At 41.2% G+C, this 15,179-nt stretch overlaps 1 protein-coding gene and 1 long non-coding RNA gene across 2 annotated transcripts in view; one reads left to right on the top strand and one right to left on the bottom strand.

The window, feature by feature from the left end:
* The window catches only part of LOC122156272 (heat shock transcription factor 2 binding protein), a 36,082-nt gene extending 21,181 nt beyond the window's left edge, over positions 1 to 14,901 (bottom strand). Inside the window, exons 1-4 of the mRNA XM_042810914.1 lie at positions 14,844 to 14,901; positions 12,341 to 12,491; positions 5,968 to 6,071; positions 1,965 to 2,114 (exon numbers count right to left, since the gene is read on the bottom strand). Of these exons, the coding sequence (XP_042666848.1) occupies positions 1,965 to 2,114; positions 5,968 to 6,071; positions 12,341 to 12,491; positions 14,844 to 14,879 (441 nt within the window). The 5' untranslated portion in view covers positions 14,880 to 14,901. The remainder of the gene's footprint in view (positions 1 to 1,964; positions 2,115 to 5,967; positions 6,072 to 12,340; positions 12,492 to 14,843) is intronic.
* LOC122156273 lies at positions 10,881 to 13,810 on the top strand. Its single transcript, XR_006167429.1, has 3 exons — positions 10,881 to 10,950; positions 12,217 to 13,089; positions 13,547 to 13,810. It is a non-coding gene; the product is annotated as an uncharacterized LOC122156273 (long non-coding RNA).
* Positions 14,902 to 15,179: the final 278 nt, after the last annotated feature.

Consider the following 15,179-nt stretch of genomic DNA (forward strand, 5'->3'; position numbering starts at 1 on the left):
GTTTCCACATTAGAGCCCTGCGATGTGAATACCCACCTGAAGTATGTGTCACATGTGTCTTTTTGAAAGACACATAAAACAACCTCATAGAAGTTAATTTACTTGGTCCTTAGCACATGCAGGTAGGTGTACTTGAATACTGTCACTCATGCTGCTTCTCCAGATGTTTCTTCAGGTTCTTTCGGGAAATGTGAAGCATCAGTACAAATGCCAGGCACTTCTCTCCCACTGCCTCGCAAGCTATTCATGTTACACTTGAAATTTGCTGCTCAAGTTTTGACTTGCCCAACCCGCATCGACATGAATGCTTTATTAGTCACAAATATCATATCAGTCAATCTACATTACAGAGCTATATAAAAGAACTACTTCTATATCCGTGCAGTGATTGAAAAAGCTGAGCATTGTTCCCCAAGGCATGAAGTTATTTTGAATTGATGCCACCCTTCCCCACACAGTTAAATATGAGCAATAGTTTAAAAGCACTCTTCATGTTCTCATACGTTTTTGTAGTTCACAGCATCTTCCCTTGAGAAGGTACTACAAGCTGCACAGCTTGTCCAAAAATAACCCAAACCAAAAACTTCGTATGACAATCCTCCATCGTCTTTTAATAACCTGACTCACTGCCAGTTGTAATCTGTGGTTGATACAATGCCATGCAATCCATTTATCTAATTCACAGTAGCCTTGTTGCAAACCTTTTTTTTATCATTTTACTTGCACCTCTGCAAGTTACGCCCAAAAATGTTTCTATGACCCTCACCAGAAATGCAGCAGTTCAGTGGGCTCTAATGATTGCTAGGGATTTCAAATAAACTTAGAAATAAAAGAATTGCATCTTCATAGTTAGGCTTTCCACACAAGTGTATGTCAGTGTATAATTCAGCTTTTTACTTAATGCTATTTGATTTTTCTATTTAAGGCTGTTTTCAACAAGGCTTCTACTAACTTCACTCTCAGCTTGCAGAAGAAGGTCACATACAGCACTGCTAATGTTTTGTTTGTGGGAAGCGTGCCCTTTCAATACCATTTCACAAGTCAAACAACAATGCCTGGTCACTAAATGATTATCTGCTCTTACAGTTATAAACTGTCCTGAAAATACAGAATGTGATTTTATTCTGGTTTTACAGCTATGGGTGGGCTTTGTAGAATCTGTCCACCTATCAGTTTTTTTTTTGTATTTTATATCTTGAATGATCAAAAGGTGTCACTGAAAGCTATCATGTTGCTGAAAAACCAAAAGAAAGTGTGACATCAGTTTACTCAGCTTCAATACAACTCCCTCTCATGTCAGCTTCGAGAAGACCAAAATTATATTTTTGTCAGGCTTATTCTTCTGATTCCTCCTAATTCCACCAGCTGCAGTGAAATTATATTAGTTATAACATTAACGCTGTCTATAATTGATGGGGTTTTGTTGTTTGTTGGTTGTTTTTTTTCTGTTGCTTTGTTTTCAGTAAACTACCTGCTCATGTTTAACACTGAAGATTTATTAAGATCCACTAAATTTGAAACAGCTACACTTTCTAAACTTTCAGGATTCACACAAATATTAAGGCAGCACAAAGACTGTACTGGGGTAAGGACTCAAGGAAGTAGAACTGATGAATTTGTCCTCCTTTCATGGAAACAGCTCCTCCAAACTCTGCCAGCATGGAATTGCTGCTTGATAATGTTATGCTAGCTGTAGCCTTGCTTCCAAATTAACTGTGTGTGGCAGACAACAGGTAACCCTTACTTGCTAAAACAAAATTTAATTACTGCATAGCATTTAATATCTCCTGCTCTTCTTAAAAGAATATGGATGTTTCCTAGAGAATATTTAAATCAGGAAACATCTTTGTTGTCCAATTTATTTCTGAAATATATTCCTATGTTGAAAAGTGTAACAAAACAAGGTACTTATTTTAAATACCTACCAGCATTACCACCAATAAGTATTCACCTGCCATACTTACTCCTCCTAGAATGGTTTTAACAGCCTCCTCATTGTTAGATACACCCCACAGCAAGGTGCAGACAGCTGCACCCATTTCTGTGCAATACTCTGCTTGCTGCAGGAGCTGCTGCTTGGCCTCACGCAGGTGCTGCCGGAGGTCTAGTTTCTCCTGAAATGACACAAAGAAATTAGGGTTGCACTTCATGTCAGCCCAGATGTTTTGAGGCTACAGGACAGAATAAGAAACGCCACAGTCATATATATGGAAGGGTGTGTGTGGGATGGGGGGCAAATTCACTGCATTGAATGCAAATCTTCTCTCCTGAGCTACAGCCAAGTAGTAAACATATCACTTAGGCTGACAGTAACCAGAAGCCTGTCCACAACGGCAGGCCAAGTGACCCACTGAGACTGAGGGGCACCTAGAGAAGTCTGATAAGAAAGTCTACTCATCCTAAGCAAATAGCTGTGTATCTCAGAGAGGGAAGAGATTTCAGCATCAGAAGTCAGCCTTTCCAGCCACTTTACAAAAGATACTGGGAACATCTCAAAGGAAGGGAGGGTTCTTCTGGTTTTCAAAATGGGCTGCCTTCATTAATGTGGGACAAATGCTGGCTATCCCTGTTGGTTCTTCCAACTTCTTTCAACTGGCATATTCCTGAAAAGTAGTGGCAAAGTAAGAGTCCCTAGAAAAACAAGCCTGAAGTTTGAAGTGCCTTTCACACTTAAGACCAGAAAAGCCCACGCTCCATTGTGTATCCTGCAGCTGAGTGAGGTGCTTGGTAGTTCTTGCAACAGAGCTGAAGAAAGAACAGAGCAATTCAACACAACCAGGACTCAGTCTCAATCTGTCAGTACTTTTCAGTAAGGCTTAGGAAGGTGGCCAAAAGATGTAACAAGATTACATATGATTCTATGTCTCATTGGCTTCCCACAGACTGCTACAGGTACAGCAAAACTGCTGCATTTCTCAGCTTCAAGCTAGTGCTGACAGTGAGATGGGGACTGGGATACCACAGTCTGCCAGATGGGTGGGAACTCCCAGGTAGTGCTGAGGGGTGGTATTAGTGCTGCAGGGAAAGATAAGGGCCTATCAAGAAAACTGACATTAACTCAGGGATTAAGTGAGAGAACCACAGATCACAGAAGGATCTTGATCTGCCCATTCTGGGGGGAGGAATGTGATTTTCAGATTCAGCACAGAAAACATTCTCCTCAGCCTACTCTTCCCTGTTTATCCGCTTATCAGGATGAAGCCTGGGGAATGAGAAGGCATCTTTTCAATGCCAATTTGCAAAGTAAGCAAATGCAACACTACCTTCAAGCACATATCCCCATCGAGACTTTAAAAGTTCCTATCTTGGCATTTTAGAGATTCACCTCAATATTTTGCTTTCAGTTTGGAGAGAATAGAAAGGTAGTCACCAAAAAATTTATGTAACATAGAATCAACCAGTACAAGGTTGTTTGTCTGCTTGTCATCAATCACCTGCCTAGCCCCCTATATCACATCTGACAGCCAGAACTGAGCTGCTTTATCATGCTGCTAATGGAACACACAGGGAAGGATTTGGAATGTTCAAATGAAATCTATCAAGCAGACTGACATGGATATTTTCTTTCCATAGTTTCTCTCACCTTATGGCTTAATATATGCAAAAGACTGAATCTTGCTGCCAATTCCCTAGGCATAAATTGTCACAAAAATTGTCTCGTTTCTTAATTCTCTGATCATTTTCAAGTGAGTTAGCCAAATTTTGTTTTTTACATAACTCACTGCTGGAATTATCAACTATTCTGTTACCATGTGCATCAACTAAATGTCCACAAGCATCCTTCTGTCTATCTCCTATACTGTCCCTGTCTTTTTTTTTTTTTCCTGTACCATCCATAGATAAATGTACAGTTTAATGTGTTTTATTGGCATTTTGCATGGGGATGCTAATGCTAAATAAACAAAGCTCTGCCAGACCACATAGCTACATCCCCCAACAATGGTGCAAAGCCACGAGAAACAGCACAGTGGTGCACAGATAAAAACAATATGAGAACAAAGGTACGAAGCAAAGAAAACAAAATAGAACATTCAGGAGCCAGGAAGATAAATGGAGCTTGAAAGCAAACAACCTGGAAGTGAGACACTCCTGAGAGTTCAAATCGTGAAGCAATCGCTGCGTTATGCAACACCACCCCCCTCAGGAAATGGTCAAGGCACAGGAATACAGCGATGCTTAAGCACCTAACTACAAAAAGGCAGACAAAGGAGGCATTAGCCAAGAATAACACGCACACTCCAGGTTTTGTTCAGGTTCAGGAAGCAATGCAATTCACTCACCAGTGATGCAGCATTGCAAAGCAGTTTTGGAAAACAGAATGTTGATTTGCGGCCCCCTAAGAAAAAGGCACAGCTCAGCCAGAAAAGGCATTTTTATCATTCGTTTCAGTGAATCATTTCCTTTTCCTTCAGAAAATAAATATGTAAAAAATAATTCTGGAACTATACACAAGGATACATAGAACAGCAAGCAAATGAAAAATACCATGCAAAATCATAAAGGAAAAAAAAAATCACTTGTGCATACACCATCTTCTTTCATCCCAAAGAGCTACAGGACTTCACAACGTACATAAACACTATCCACTCAAATGCAGAATCACAGAATCATAGAATGGCCTGGGTTGAAAAGGACCACAAAGATCATCTAGTTTCAACCCCCCTGCTACGTGCAGGGTCACCAACCACCAGACAAGGCTGCCCAGAGACACATCTATCCTGGCCTTGAATCATCTAGCCTGCCTCCTGGGGCATATACTTTTTTGACAAGCAACAGGAGCCATTTAGGCAACTGGCGTACACTGCACAACAGCAAAGATATGAAGAGCTTTGATCAAGATCACCAAAACACCAATAATTCTTAGTTAACTACCCATGCTTTAACTAAAAGTTTCATCCTAAAGAAATCAATAACCTAAGTCACCTTCCATTCATTTTTTTGAATATTCATGTGTACAAAAGGTGGGCCTCACTTAATATCTAAAGCAGCAGCACTATTAAATCCTACTGAGATTTCAATCTGGATGCCTAAACAACAAGCACAGCAAAACTGCAATACTTATCTCAGCAAATAGAAAAGTATCCAAACAGACAGTTATTCCATCACATGAACTGCCACCCAGACAGCTGCTACATTCATACTAAACTTCACACCAGAATGACTTGTCCACACAGACATGCCCTAAAACTTCAAGTCACGAGTTTTCACTTATTTATAATTTCTGTAGACTTATCTGTCTTTGTACAACATTCCACCTGGCAGATCCTAACTGCAGAACTCCAGCAAAATGAGTTTCTGCTAAGTTCACTCTTCCTTGGAAGGGAGTTTTTGCAGCAAATAATCACCACTGCTTCACAACTGCCTCTCAAAAATTAACCACTAGTCTATGCAATCTTCTGTGAAGTCTATTGGACTCTAACAAGATCTGAGAGATCGTGGTCTTCATTATTCCTGCATTGTTAAGCATTTCCCTCTTATAATCACTAAACACTGTACTGACATAGCAAAAGCAGCTCTGTAATTCTGTCTCAACTCACAGCCGTACGTGGCAACTGGGTCAATAGGTGCATTGTGAAAGAACCTCAAACTAAACACAGGTACGCAGCTCAAAGCAAACCAAAGGAGAAGCCAGCATCATTTTGCACGTTGTGTTGCTTACATTTTCTTCTGTTCTCCTCTCTGAAAACATGCTACAGTTGCAGTGAATTGAAAAGAATGGATTTTGTACCATCCCTTTTCAATGCCATCTACACCACAATCTCCCCAAGCACCCAATGCCATACTTCAGCATGTTACCATATATTTATAGAAAACTAGTGGCTGATTTTAACATTACAAAGACCAGAAAGAGCCTGTTTTCCAGGCTGAGGATGTTTTTTTGACACACAAACAAGAAAAATCACTTGCTCCCAATTTCCTTCTCAGAACTTAAGCATACAGATCTCACTATCCTGATGGCAAATATACCTTCTTCTCCCTCATGCAATCTGTCTGGGCTGCTTCCAGGCGGGCTCTGAAGTGCTCACAATCCATTTTCAGCTGCTCTATTTCCTCCTCCTTTTTCTCCATGCCTGTGACAGAATAAATTAGATAAATGAAATAATAAGTTACAGCCAACTGGCACTAAAGAAAAATGAATCCACTAAGCACAGTATTTATGGGACACATTGAACATCTGCTTGTGTTAGACCACCTCCTAGTGGCCAAACCGGTATTTAGCAATTTGTCACATTTTAACAGGACTTAAAAAACCAAACCTAAATGTATGGTGCTTCTGATTCAAAACAGCAAAAGACTGGAAATACCCCCATTTGCCCAAGGAGGTTGTGGATTTCCCTTCCCTGGAGGCATTCAAGGCCAGGCTGGATGTGGCTCTGGGCAGCCTGGTCTGGTGGTTGGCAGCCCTGCACATAGCTGGGGGTTGAAGCTAAATGATCTTTGTGGTCCTTTTCAACCCAGGCCATTCTATGATTAAATAGCATGTGCTGATAAGATACTATTCTGGAACTGAGCACCCCAGGGATTTTTTTTTAAATGTACCCAGTGTTCTATTTTGTTTTCTATCTGCTGCCTTCAGAATTCAAAGAAAAGGAACACCAACTTCATTCAAAATTGAATGTTTCAATGTGCAAACCACAAATTGTGTGGATAATAGGAATTTTATGCAACTACTTCCAATATTTTACATGAATGTGCATAAAGCATTATGAGTCACTTAAACAGTGCCAGTGATAACCCAATTTACCAGTGACTCCCTTAAAACTGAGTCTGATTTGTCACACATCTCATGCTGCACTTCAGGTGCTTTACATAGTGCCTGGAAATCAAGTTTCAAATATTACATTATTTTTTATATTATTTTAATAATGTATTTTAAAATAATTCAGTATTATAAGAATATCAATAATTACATAATAATGCAATAATAATTACATTATTACTTTACAAGATCCTGATGTCTGTTTAAGAAAAAAAAAAAAAAAAAAAAAACTTGGAAGGATTTTTTAACAACAATTATTGTGTTTATATGTACTTACTATATACCTAGTAAGTATATATATGCATTGTGTATTTATATATGTGTATATATATGTATTGTGTGTGCATATATATATATCTACTATATATACAGTATATATATATATATACACACTCACTGTTTATATATACTTTTTTACTTCAAAAAACATGGCTCCAGCTACTTAGTTTTATTGTGTGTGTTTACACCTTCATGTAATTTCATAAAGTACAGGCAGACATTATCTACTCTAAATATGAAAAGCTTAAAAATAAGTTATGCACCACCTGAAGCATCACATCCTTGATCATATCTGTTGCTTATGGCTTAGCATGCCTTATATATACTTCCCCTCACACACAGTCAATATTTCTGAATGTACTTACCGAGTAACACACACGATCACGCCATAAAAAGATATCACAGAATCACAGAATGGCCCAGGTTGGAAGGGACCTCAAGGACCATGAATCTCCAGCCCCCCTGCCACATGCAAGGTCACCAACTTCCCCATTTAATACTAGACCAGGCTGCCCAGGGCCCCATCCAACCTGGCCTTGAACACCTCTAGGGATGATCCATCCACAACCTCTCTTGTGCCAGCACCTCACCACTCTCTTGGTAACGAACTTTCCCCTGATACTCAACCTAAATCTTCCCTCCTTCAACTTAAAACCATTTCCCCTTGTCCTGTTCTTATCTACCCTTTCATAGAATTGACTCCCCTCCTGTTTAGGCTCCCTTTAGGTACTGAAAGGCTGCAATGAGGTCACCCCACAGCCTTCTTTTCTCCAGGCTGAACAAGCCCAGCTCCCTCAGCCTGTCTTTGTAGGGGAGGTGCTCCAGTCCCCTGATCATCTTCATGGCTCTCCTCTGTACCCTCCCCAACAGCTCTCTGTTTTTTTTGTACTGGAGGCTCCAGACCTGGACACAGTACTACAGGTGGGGCCTCACAAGAGCAGAGCACATCATAAAGCTTAAAAGTAACATCAAAAAAATACATTTAGTTTAATAGCTCTACATTATTTGGAAACAAAGTTCCTTTCTTCCTTTGTCCTAATTGACAAAACATTATAATGTCCAATGCATCCACGCAACTTTGAGCAGCAGATATAAGACACCTAGAGCAGCTCTTCTAAAAAGATGAGATGTATTTCCATTTGACCATTGTGGGATGCTAAACCACCAACAGCGGGACATTTTAACAGACAGCATCCAGGCAATGCAAATCCCACTCCTGGGATGTGCCCAGGGGCCAAGGTGCTCTCTCCAAACATGCAATTCTTTTGAACCTACAGCTCAAAGGAAACTAATAGAAATGAACAGGAGGATGGATTCATTGAGCTTCTGAGGAACTGTTCAAGTGATAGGAAATTTTTCTTTCCTTCACAAAGTCCAGTCCCATGTCTCTTATTACTTTGTGAACGCGGGTCTTCAGCATTGTCCAGACTCTTCTTGAACTCTGGCAAATGCTTTTGGACATATGGTCTGATTTTTGGGTGCTCCTGTGTGGAGCCAGGAGCTCAACTTGATGATCCTTATGGGTCCCTTCTAACTTAGGATATTCTATGATTCTATAACATAAAGACATAGAGAGTCTGAGGATGGCATTCTCTGCTTATCAATGGCAGACCAAGAACTTCTTCATCCTTGCCAGGTAAGCACACCCAGTGAAACCAACTCCTAGTGAAGCCCTCTCTCACTGCAAGGAGACAAACTCTCCAGAGTGAAAAGAATCACCTCCACTACTTGATGAGATGGATTCATCCTGAATATAGTACTGGCAGTGCCAGGAGGCATATGAAGATACTGCACATCTCACTACTAGATTTCTGAGACCAAGACTGAGCCAGGAGAAAAGGAATGGCATTAACTAAGGTCTGCATATAAAGCACTACGTGCTGTCTTTTGAAGACTTGCAGATAAAAGGAGAAGAATTTACCTCTAAGGTATTGTGATGGCTTATGTCAAAGGAAACTAACATTAAGTCTATCCTATAAGGGAAAAAATGGTAGGACTGATGAAAAGAGCTGATAAAGAGACCTACTGTCAGCTATGCCTCAATCCTGGGAACTCCTCTTGTTGCGTCCAGTCAAATCTTCCAGGTGTGCTCTGAAGTGAACTCAAGGTTGGATTTACCAGTCCCAACACTTGACAATCCCTTGACATATGGCAGTTGAACGAGCACCAGACATTTTTCTGATGTTAAACACCACAGCTGTGCTGCTCACTCCCTGCAAAGTGCAGTCCTGTCAGCACAGAGGAAGCCTGACAGATTTTCCCATTGTCTGTAAGTCCCAACTCCCTGGTAAGAAAGCTCCCTCCTTTTTGAGACTAAAATCCTGAGGTTCAGACTGTCTGCCTTAAACAAGCAAAGAAGCAGTGTTCACTGTCAACAAGGATGAGCAAAAAATATAAAATGACATCTCTACACAAACAGGAAATATGTAACATTACCACTGCAATGGTAAATCTGACTCCAGGAAGAAGTGACATTTTTCCCTGAGAGCAACAGCATAGCCAAAAAAAAGGAGACACTTGGTGTGACAGAAGAAATGGCATACAATTCTAGTGGGCTCGTTCTTCTCTGTGTTATAGGTCACACCAGAGTATTTTCTGGAAAAGAGATCTAAACTCCACGCTCTTGGAAGTGGAGAAGTGAGTACAGTTACAATGAATGCCAACAAGTGATGGGATTCCAATTCTACTGATCCAAACAGTGCTATATACAGTGGGCTAGGTCTTGCTGAATAGGTGTATAATGATTTTTTTAAGGTTCCTGGAGCCAACCACTCTTCCTGAATAGGGCAGTAAGAAGAAAACAGACCCCTCTTTTTGAGACAAAGAATCATGCTGGAAAAAGCCTTACAAAAGACTTCAACAGCAGCACAAATGTAATGCCAGTTGTATTGTTGCCAGTTCAGATCTTGGATACCACCAGCGAGGTACTCCCATAGCAAAGGTATCTAACTGATCAAGCTGTGCAAGTGATAAATACAATGATCTCAGAGCTTCCTGAAGCTATTCAAGATGTCATCAGTCTCACAATTGAACAAACAAGAGGTGTTTAAAATCTCTGGCTATAATCCAGATTATAAACCAATTGATGTTTAGATGTTCTAGGTTTACTACCTAGAAAACTGATAGTTGCTGAAAGCCTGGATCAGCCATAGGGCTCAATGAGACCTGTATGGAAAACCATCTCAAGCAGCTTCCAGAAGAGTCCTGTAAGCTTCACACACTGACATCTACAGACCCTACCTAAGGACCAGAACCAGACAGCTCACTATTTTAAGACAGAGGATTGTCAACAGCTGCAATGGTGCCCCTGTGACATCTCACTTTTTGTGAGCAGCATGTTCCACAGCGTATCTTATTCCATGCTGTTGTTGCTACAGAAGTGGGAGCAGAATGGAATAGTAAAAATCACCACTTGACACATCCAGCTGCGAAGGAAAACAGCAGAAAAAGCCTGAATAAGTAATCAAGACACAACATTAATTGGAAGAAAAGTCTCCTTTGTGGGGATACACACAAGATAATTTAAAGATTAACTTCAGCAATTCCTCCAAAGTACCTACAGAGTAATGGCAAGTCAGCAAAACATTTGGAAGAAAGTCTTGAGATCAGTGTGTCAAGAACACAAACCAGCAGCTAAAATGCTCTGATAATGTCACCTTGGTGCCTGACACAAGGAACATAAGAGGAATTTTGTGGCTGAGCATGTATGGGAACTGCTGAGTCACGGCCTGAACCTCTGATTGATCACCTGAGGCAAGCAATGAGTCAGCCAGAGGAGCACAGGTGAAGGCAATTCACCTTGATGGAAGGGGTGGAACCTGGCTCCTAGACCCATTTAAGAGCTGGCTACCAGGAGGAAAGGACCTTGAAATCCACTCTGCTGGAGTTTTGTAAGTGAGCCCAGGATACAGGTAAGCTTTCTATCTATTCTCTTTTTGTTATCATAATCTGCTTTGCCTAGCTCTCTTGTTTATTTCATAATTATAGCATCTTTAATCTTCATTAAGTATACAGAGCACTGATAAAATTATGTAAAAGGTGTCATGAGTTGAAGATGTTGAAAGCTTAACCCAACAGGCAACAGTCCTTGATACCATACAATAGCACAGACCATTTCAAGATCTTGCATCACATCTTGTGACATGGATGACATTTTAAGTGGCAGCAGAAGATGGTACAGTCTCCTTATCTCTATTGGTACTTGATGGCATGCAAGAAGCCTTCCAAAGAGCAGATGATGGAGACTACTGGAAACTCCACCCCAATACAATCTTTGGTACCATAGACAGGCCTTGTGCTTATGTCCCAGACTTTTGTTGGAGGAGAAAGAGAATGGAAGCATTAGCCCAGAGTTCTGCCAGCAATTGCAGCAAGCTCTAAAGACTAGAATGTAATTCTGAAAAGTGGTAACTTCTGGAAGTTACAGAAATGTTTGAGTCATGATGTTTCCTAGGTACTCTGCTGTACTTCTAGCTATGGAAGTTTGATTGAAAATTAATTAATAGCAGGAAAGCAACTTCAAACCAAAGGATCCTATGAAAAGTGGTTCCATATCTATCTTAACCAACATAGCCAGCATTCTAGTGTAGGACTCCAGAGCTCTGCTTCTCTTCCAGTACTTCGTGGCCAATACATTTATTTGAGGCTAGACCACAATCTAACTCTCTACCATCTGAGCCAAAGTCCCAAAGAAGGTTAAAAAAATTATACATTAAGGTCTCATTCCAGAAGGCTACGTGGGCCAGAGATTATGCAGACACTCACACCAAGAGGCAGGGACTTGCTAGGTAGATCTTTCACTCGACTGCTTGGGTATTCATCAAGAGAAAGTCTCACAGAGAAGAAGTCAAGATCTGACTCAAACTCAAGGTAGAACAGCTGTTTTCAAAGCTCAACCTATTAAACACAAAGCTACTACTTATTCCTTCAAATTTAGCTTCTTAACTGCAGGTTTGTTTGGTTTTTTTCACCTGTTCTTTCGCTGATCACTTTAAGAGACATTTTGGAAACAATACTTTCCCATTCCCTCCAAGGAGAGTCACTTTTTTCCTGATACACCTCTGACTGTCTGAACTGTATTATCCACAGCAAAATATAAAAATTAATTTGACCTAAGCCTAATTATTTCTAATGTGCTTTCTAATTTTCTTCATTGCAAAAACATTAATTTCCTGAAGCAATCTAAACATCACAGTTAAACTTGGAACGCCTCAAACTCTACAACCATTCATCTGGGCAAAACAGTTTGCACTGAATAGACTTGGCAGAAACTATCTCAGCCTACAACATGGCACCACTCACTTGATTCAATAGCATCCAGTTTCTGGAACGTCCACACAATATCACCATCGAGTACCTTGGGTAAGAAATCCCGCAATTGCATAACCTCAGTTGTCAGCCTTTCCAAATCCCTCCTTCTGACTTGAACGAAGTCCTCATTGCTTTCATCCTTCTGAAATGGGAAACAAAACAACCACCAACATAAAAACAAACAAGCCTCCTTCCCCCAGAAAATGACACTGTTTCTGCTTTGAAGTACACTTCTGCTTGCGTCCTTTCTCTCAACAGTATTGTTCTGCACTACATCAATTTAGAAATTCATAACCTTATTTTAAGAGAACTATTGAGCAATAATTTAAAGCAAGTCACTGGGACAGAAAGTCTTTGAGTGTAATCTGATTTTTGCCAGTCTGGCCTAAAGCAAATTGTATTATCTTTTTACATCTGTTTTTTCACCTAAAATGTGTGCAATGTACCTCAGAAAGCTGTAAGGATTAACATTCACATGTCTGAGAATGGTATACATATGAAAAGCTATTGTTTAGAAACTGTTGTAAAACATACACTGTAACTCCATTTTTTTCTTTTTTAAATTAACTCAAATATTTGCAAGATCCTCAGTTATCTAGAAAATGTGTTTTTTTTCAGAGTACTTGACCTTTTGTGAGAAGCAAAAGCTATTTGTAATCCAATCCCACATAAAAGTAACTCAATCCCAAATCAAAACAAGAAGAGCGGAGGTGGATGCCCCATCCCTAGAGATGCTCAAGGTTAGGCTGGACCAGACTCTGAGCAACCCAATGTAGCTATAGGTGTCCCTGTTCATTGCAGGGAAGTTTTACTAGATGACCTTTAAGGGTCTCTTCTAACTAAAATGGTTCTATGAAATGTATTTACTTATTTCCTCTTGTGCCAAGATACTGCAATGAAATAACTTCAATTGCACAGTTCAAGAGAACGTGTATTGATTTTTAAAACGATACCAACTTTTTCTGTATAATAAACTACCCAACTCCAGTTTCTGGTGTATTTTGGTATGCACACTGCTGCATCTTAAAGATGCTACACACTGACATAGAAAAAAGTTCAGCTTCCTTTGTCTAAAACATTAATGACCTAGTAAACTTTCACAATGCAAAAATGACATTTCTAAGCAGTTTAAATTTTAGGGAATGGTGCAGGTCTCAGAAACTGAGATTCTTGACATACTGTTTCGCCTTCTTTCAGACAGATGAGTGTGCTAGAGAATACAAGAAACCATCGCCTCAAGGTACAGCCATCTCCAGTCCAGTCTTCCAAACTCAGGTCATTATGGAATCAGATTCATTAAGGTTAGAAAAAACTACTTAAGATCACCTACTCCAACATCAACCCATCACCACCATGGCCACTGACCATGATCCTCAGTGCTACAATTACCCTTTCCTTGAACACCTCCAGGGACGGTGACTCTGCCACCTACCTGGGCAGCCTGTGCCACTGCATCACTATTGCTTCTGAGAAGAAATTCTTCCTAATGTAGAGCTTGAACCTGCCTTGGCACAACTTGAAGCCATTTCCTCTCATCTTATCACTGTCCTGATGGCCTCCCTGCTCCTGCTGGCTGCACTATTTCTGATACAATTTAGGATGCTATTGGCCTTCTTGGCCACCTGGGCACATTGCTAGCTCATGTTTAGCAGGCTGCCAACGAACATCCCCAGATCCTTTTCCTGAGAACAACCTTCCAGCCATTCTGCTCCAAGCTGCTGTATAGCCCAGGCTTGTTATTACAGAAGTGCAGAGCCCAGCACCTGGTCATCCCACTGCCTCAGCCCAGCTATCCAACCTTTTCACATCCCTCTGTAGGGACTTCCTACCCCTAGGCAGATTGACACTCCCTCCCAGCTTGATGTCATCTGCAAACTTACAGAGGGTGCACTCAATTCCCTTATCCAAATCATCAATGTAGACATAAAACAGGGCTGGCCCCAGTACCGACCTCTGAGGAATTCTGCTAGCAACCAGTCAATGACTGGATTTAACTCCACTCACCATCAATACAGACACGGAAAATGGTTTTTAACTTGCAGTTGCAATTAGGGAGCCTTTATGGGAAAGTCAGCACAATCAAGACACACAACGCTATGCAACTCACAGAAAAACAACTCATTTTAGTCTCAAGAACACATATGCATATGTAATAGGACTCCATAGAGGACACCAGGTGAACACTTACAGTCAGACAAACAGGAAAGCCAGAAATAGAGTTCAGTAAGTTCAAAACTACAAAGCATAACATAAAAACCACATTATCTGCTCTCAGCGACCAAACCCAGGCAAAACCCACTACCGAGGCTCAAAACGCGGAGTGTTCCTCCCTGTAAACCACAGACCCTCACACAGAAAAACCAGGATTTATTTTTTTTCACCCAACACTCCCCCGCACTACAACGTCCAGCTGCAACAAGTCGCTCCGCGCAGAGGGAAGCACGGCCCTTCCCCGCAGCCCTCAGGCAGAGCCCGCCCTCCAACCGGGCGCTACCTGCGCTTCGCCCGCCTGCCCCGCGCAGCGCCGCATGGCACCAAGCACCGCCCGGCGGCAGGGCGGGAAAAAGAGGGGAAGGCAGGGGGCGGGAAGAGGGCGCTGCGCCGGCGCGTCACGCTGCGCCGCTGCCCTGAGGGAGGGGCTGGGCTGGGCGTTTTGTGATTTACAGCGAATAAAAACACTTTTAGGCACAACAGTTGTCTATTTATTACTATTATTATTATTGAGAATTTGTGTAAAAGCGGGGCGCAACCGCTCTCCCACACCGTGACCAGCCCCCACCTCAAGACGAATGACGTCAGAGAAAAGGCGACGGCGCCGTTGGTGACGTCA

This window comes from Centrocercus urophasianus, unplaced genomic scaffold, assembly GCF_019232065.1.
Source record: "Centrocercus urophasianus isolate 14NV4802_14NV808 unplaced genomic scaffold, USGS_Curo_1.0 seq_12, whole genome shotgun sequence".
Classification (NCBI taxonomy): domain Eukaryota; kingdom Metazoa; phylum Chordata; class Aves; order Galliformes; family Phasianidae; genus Centrocercus; species Centrocercus urophasianus.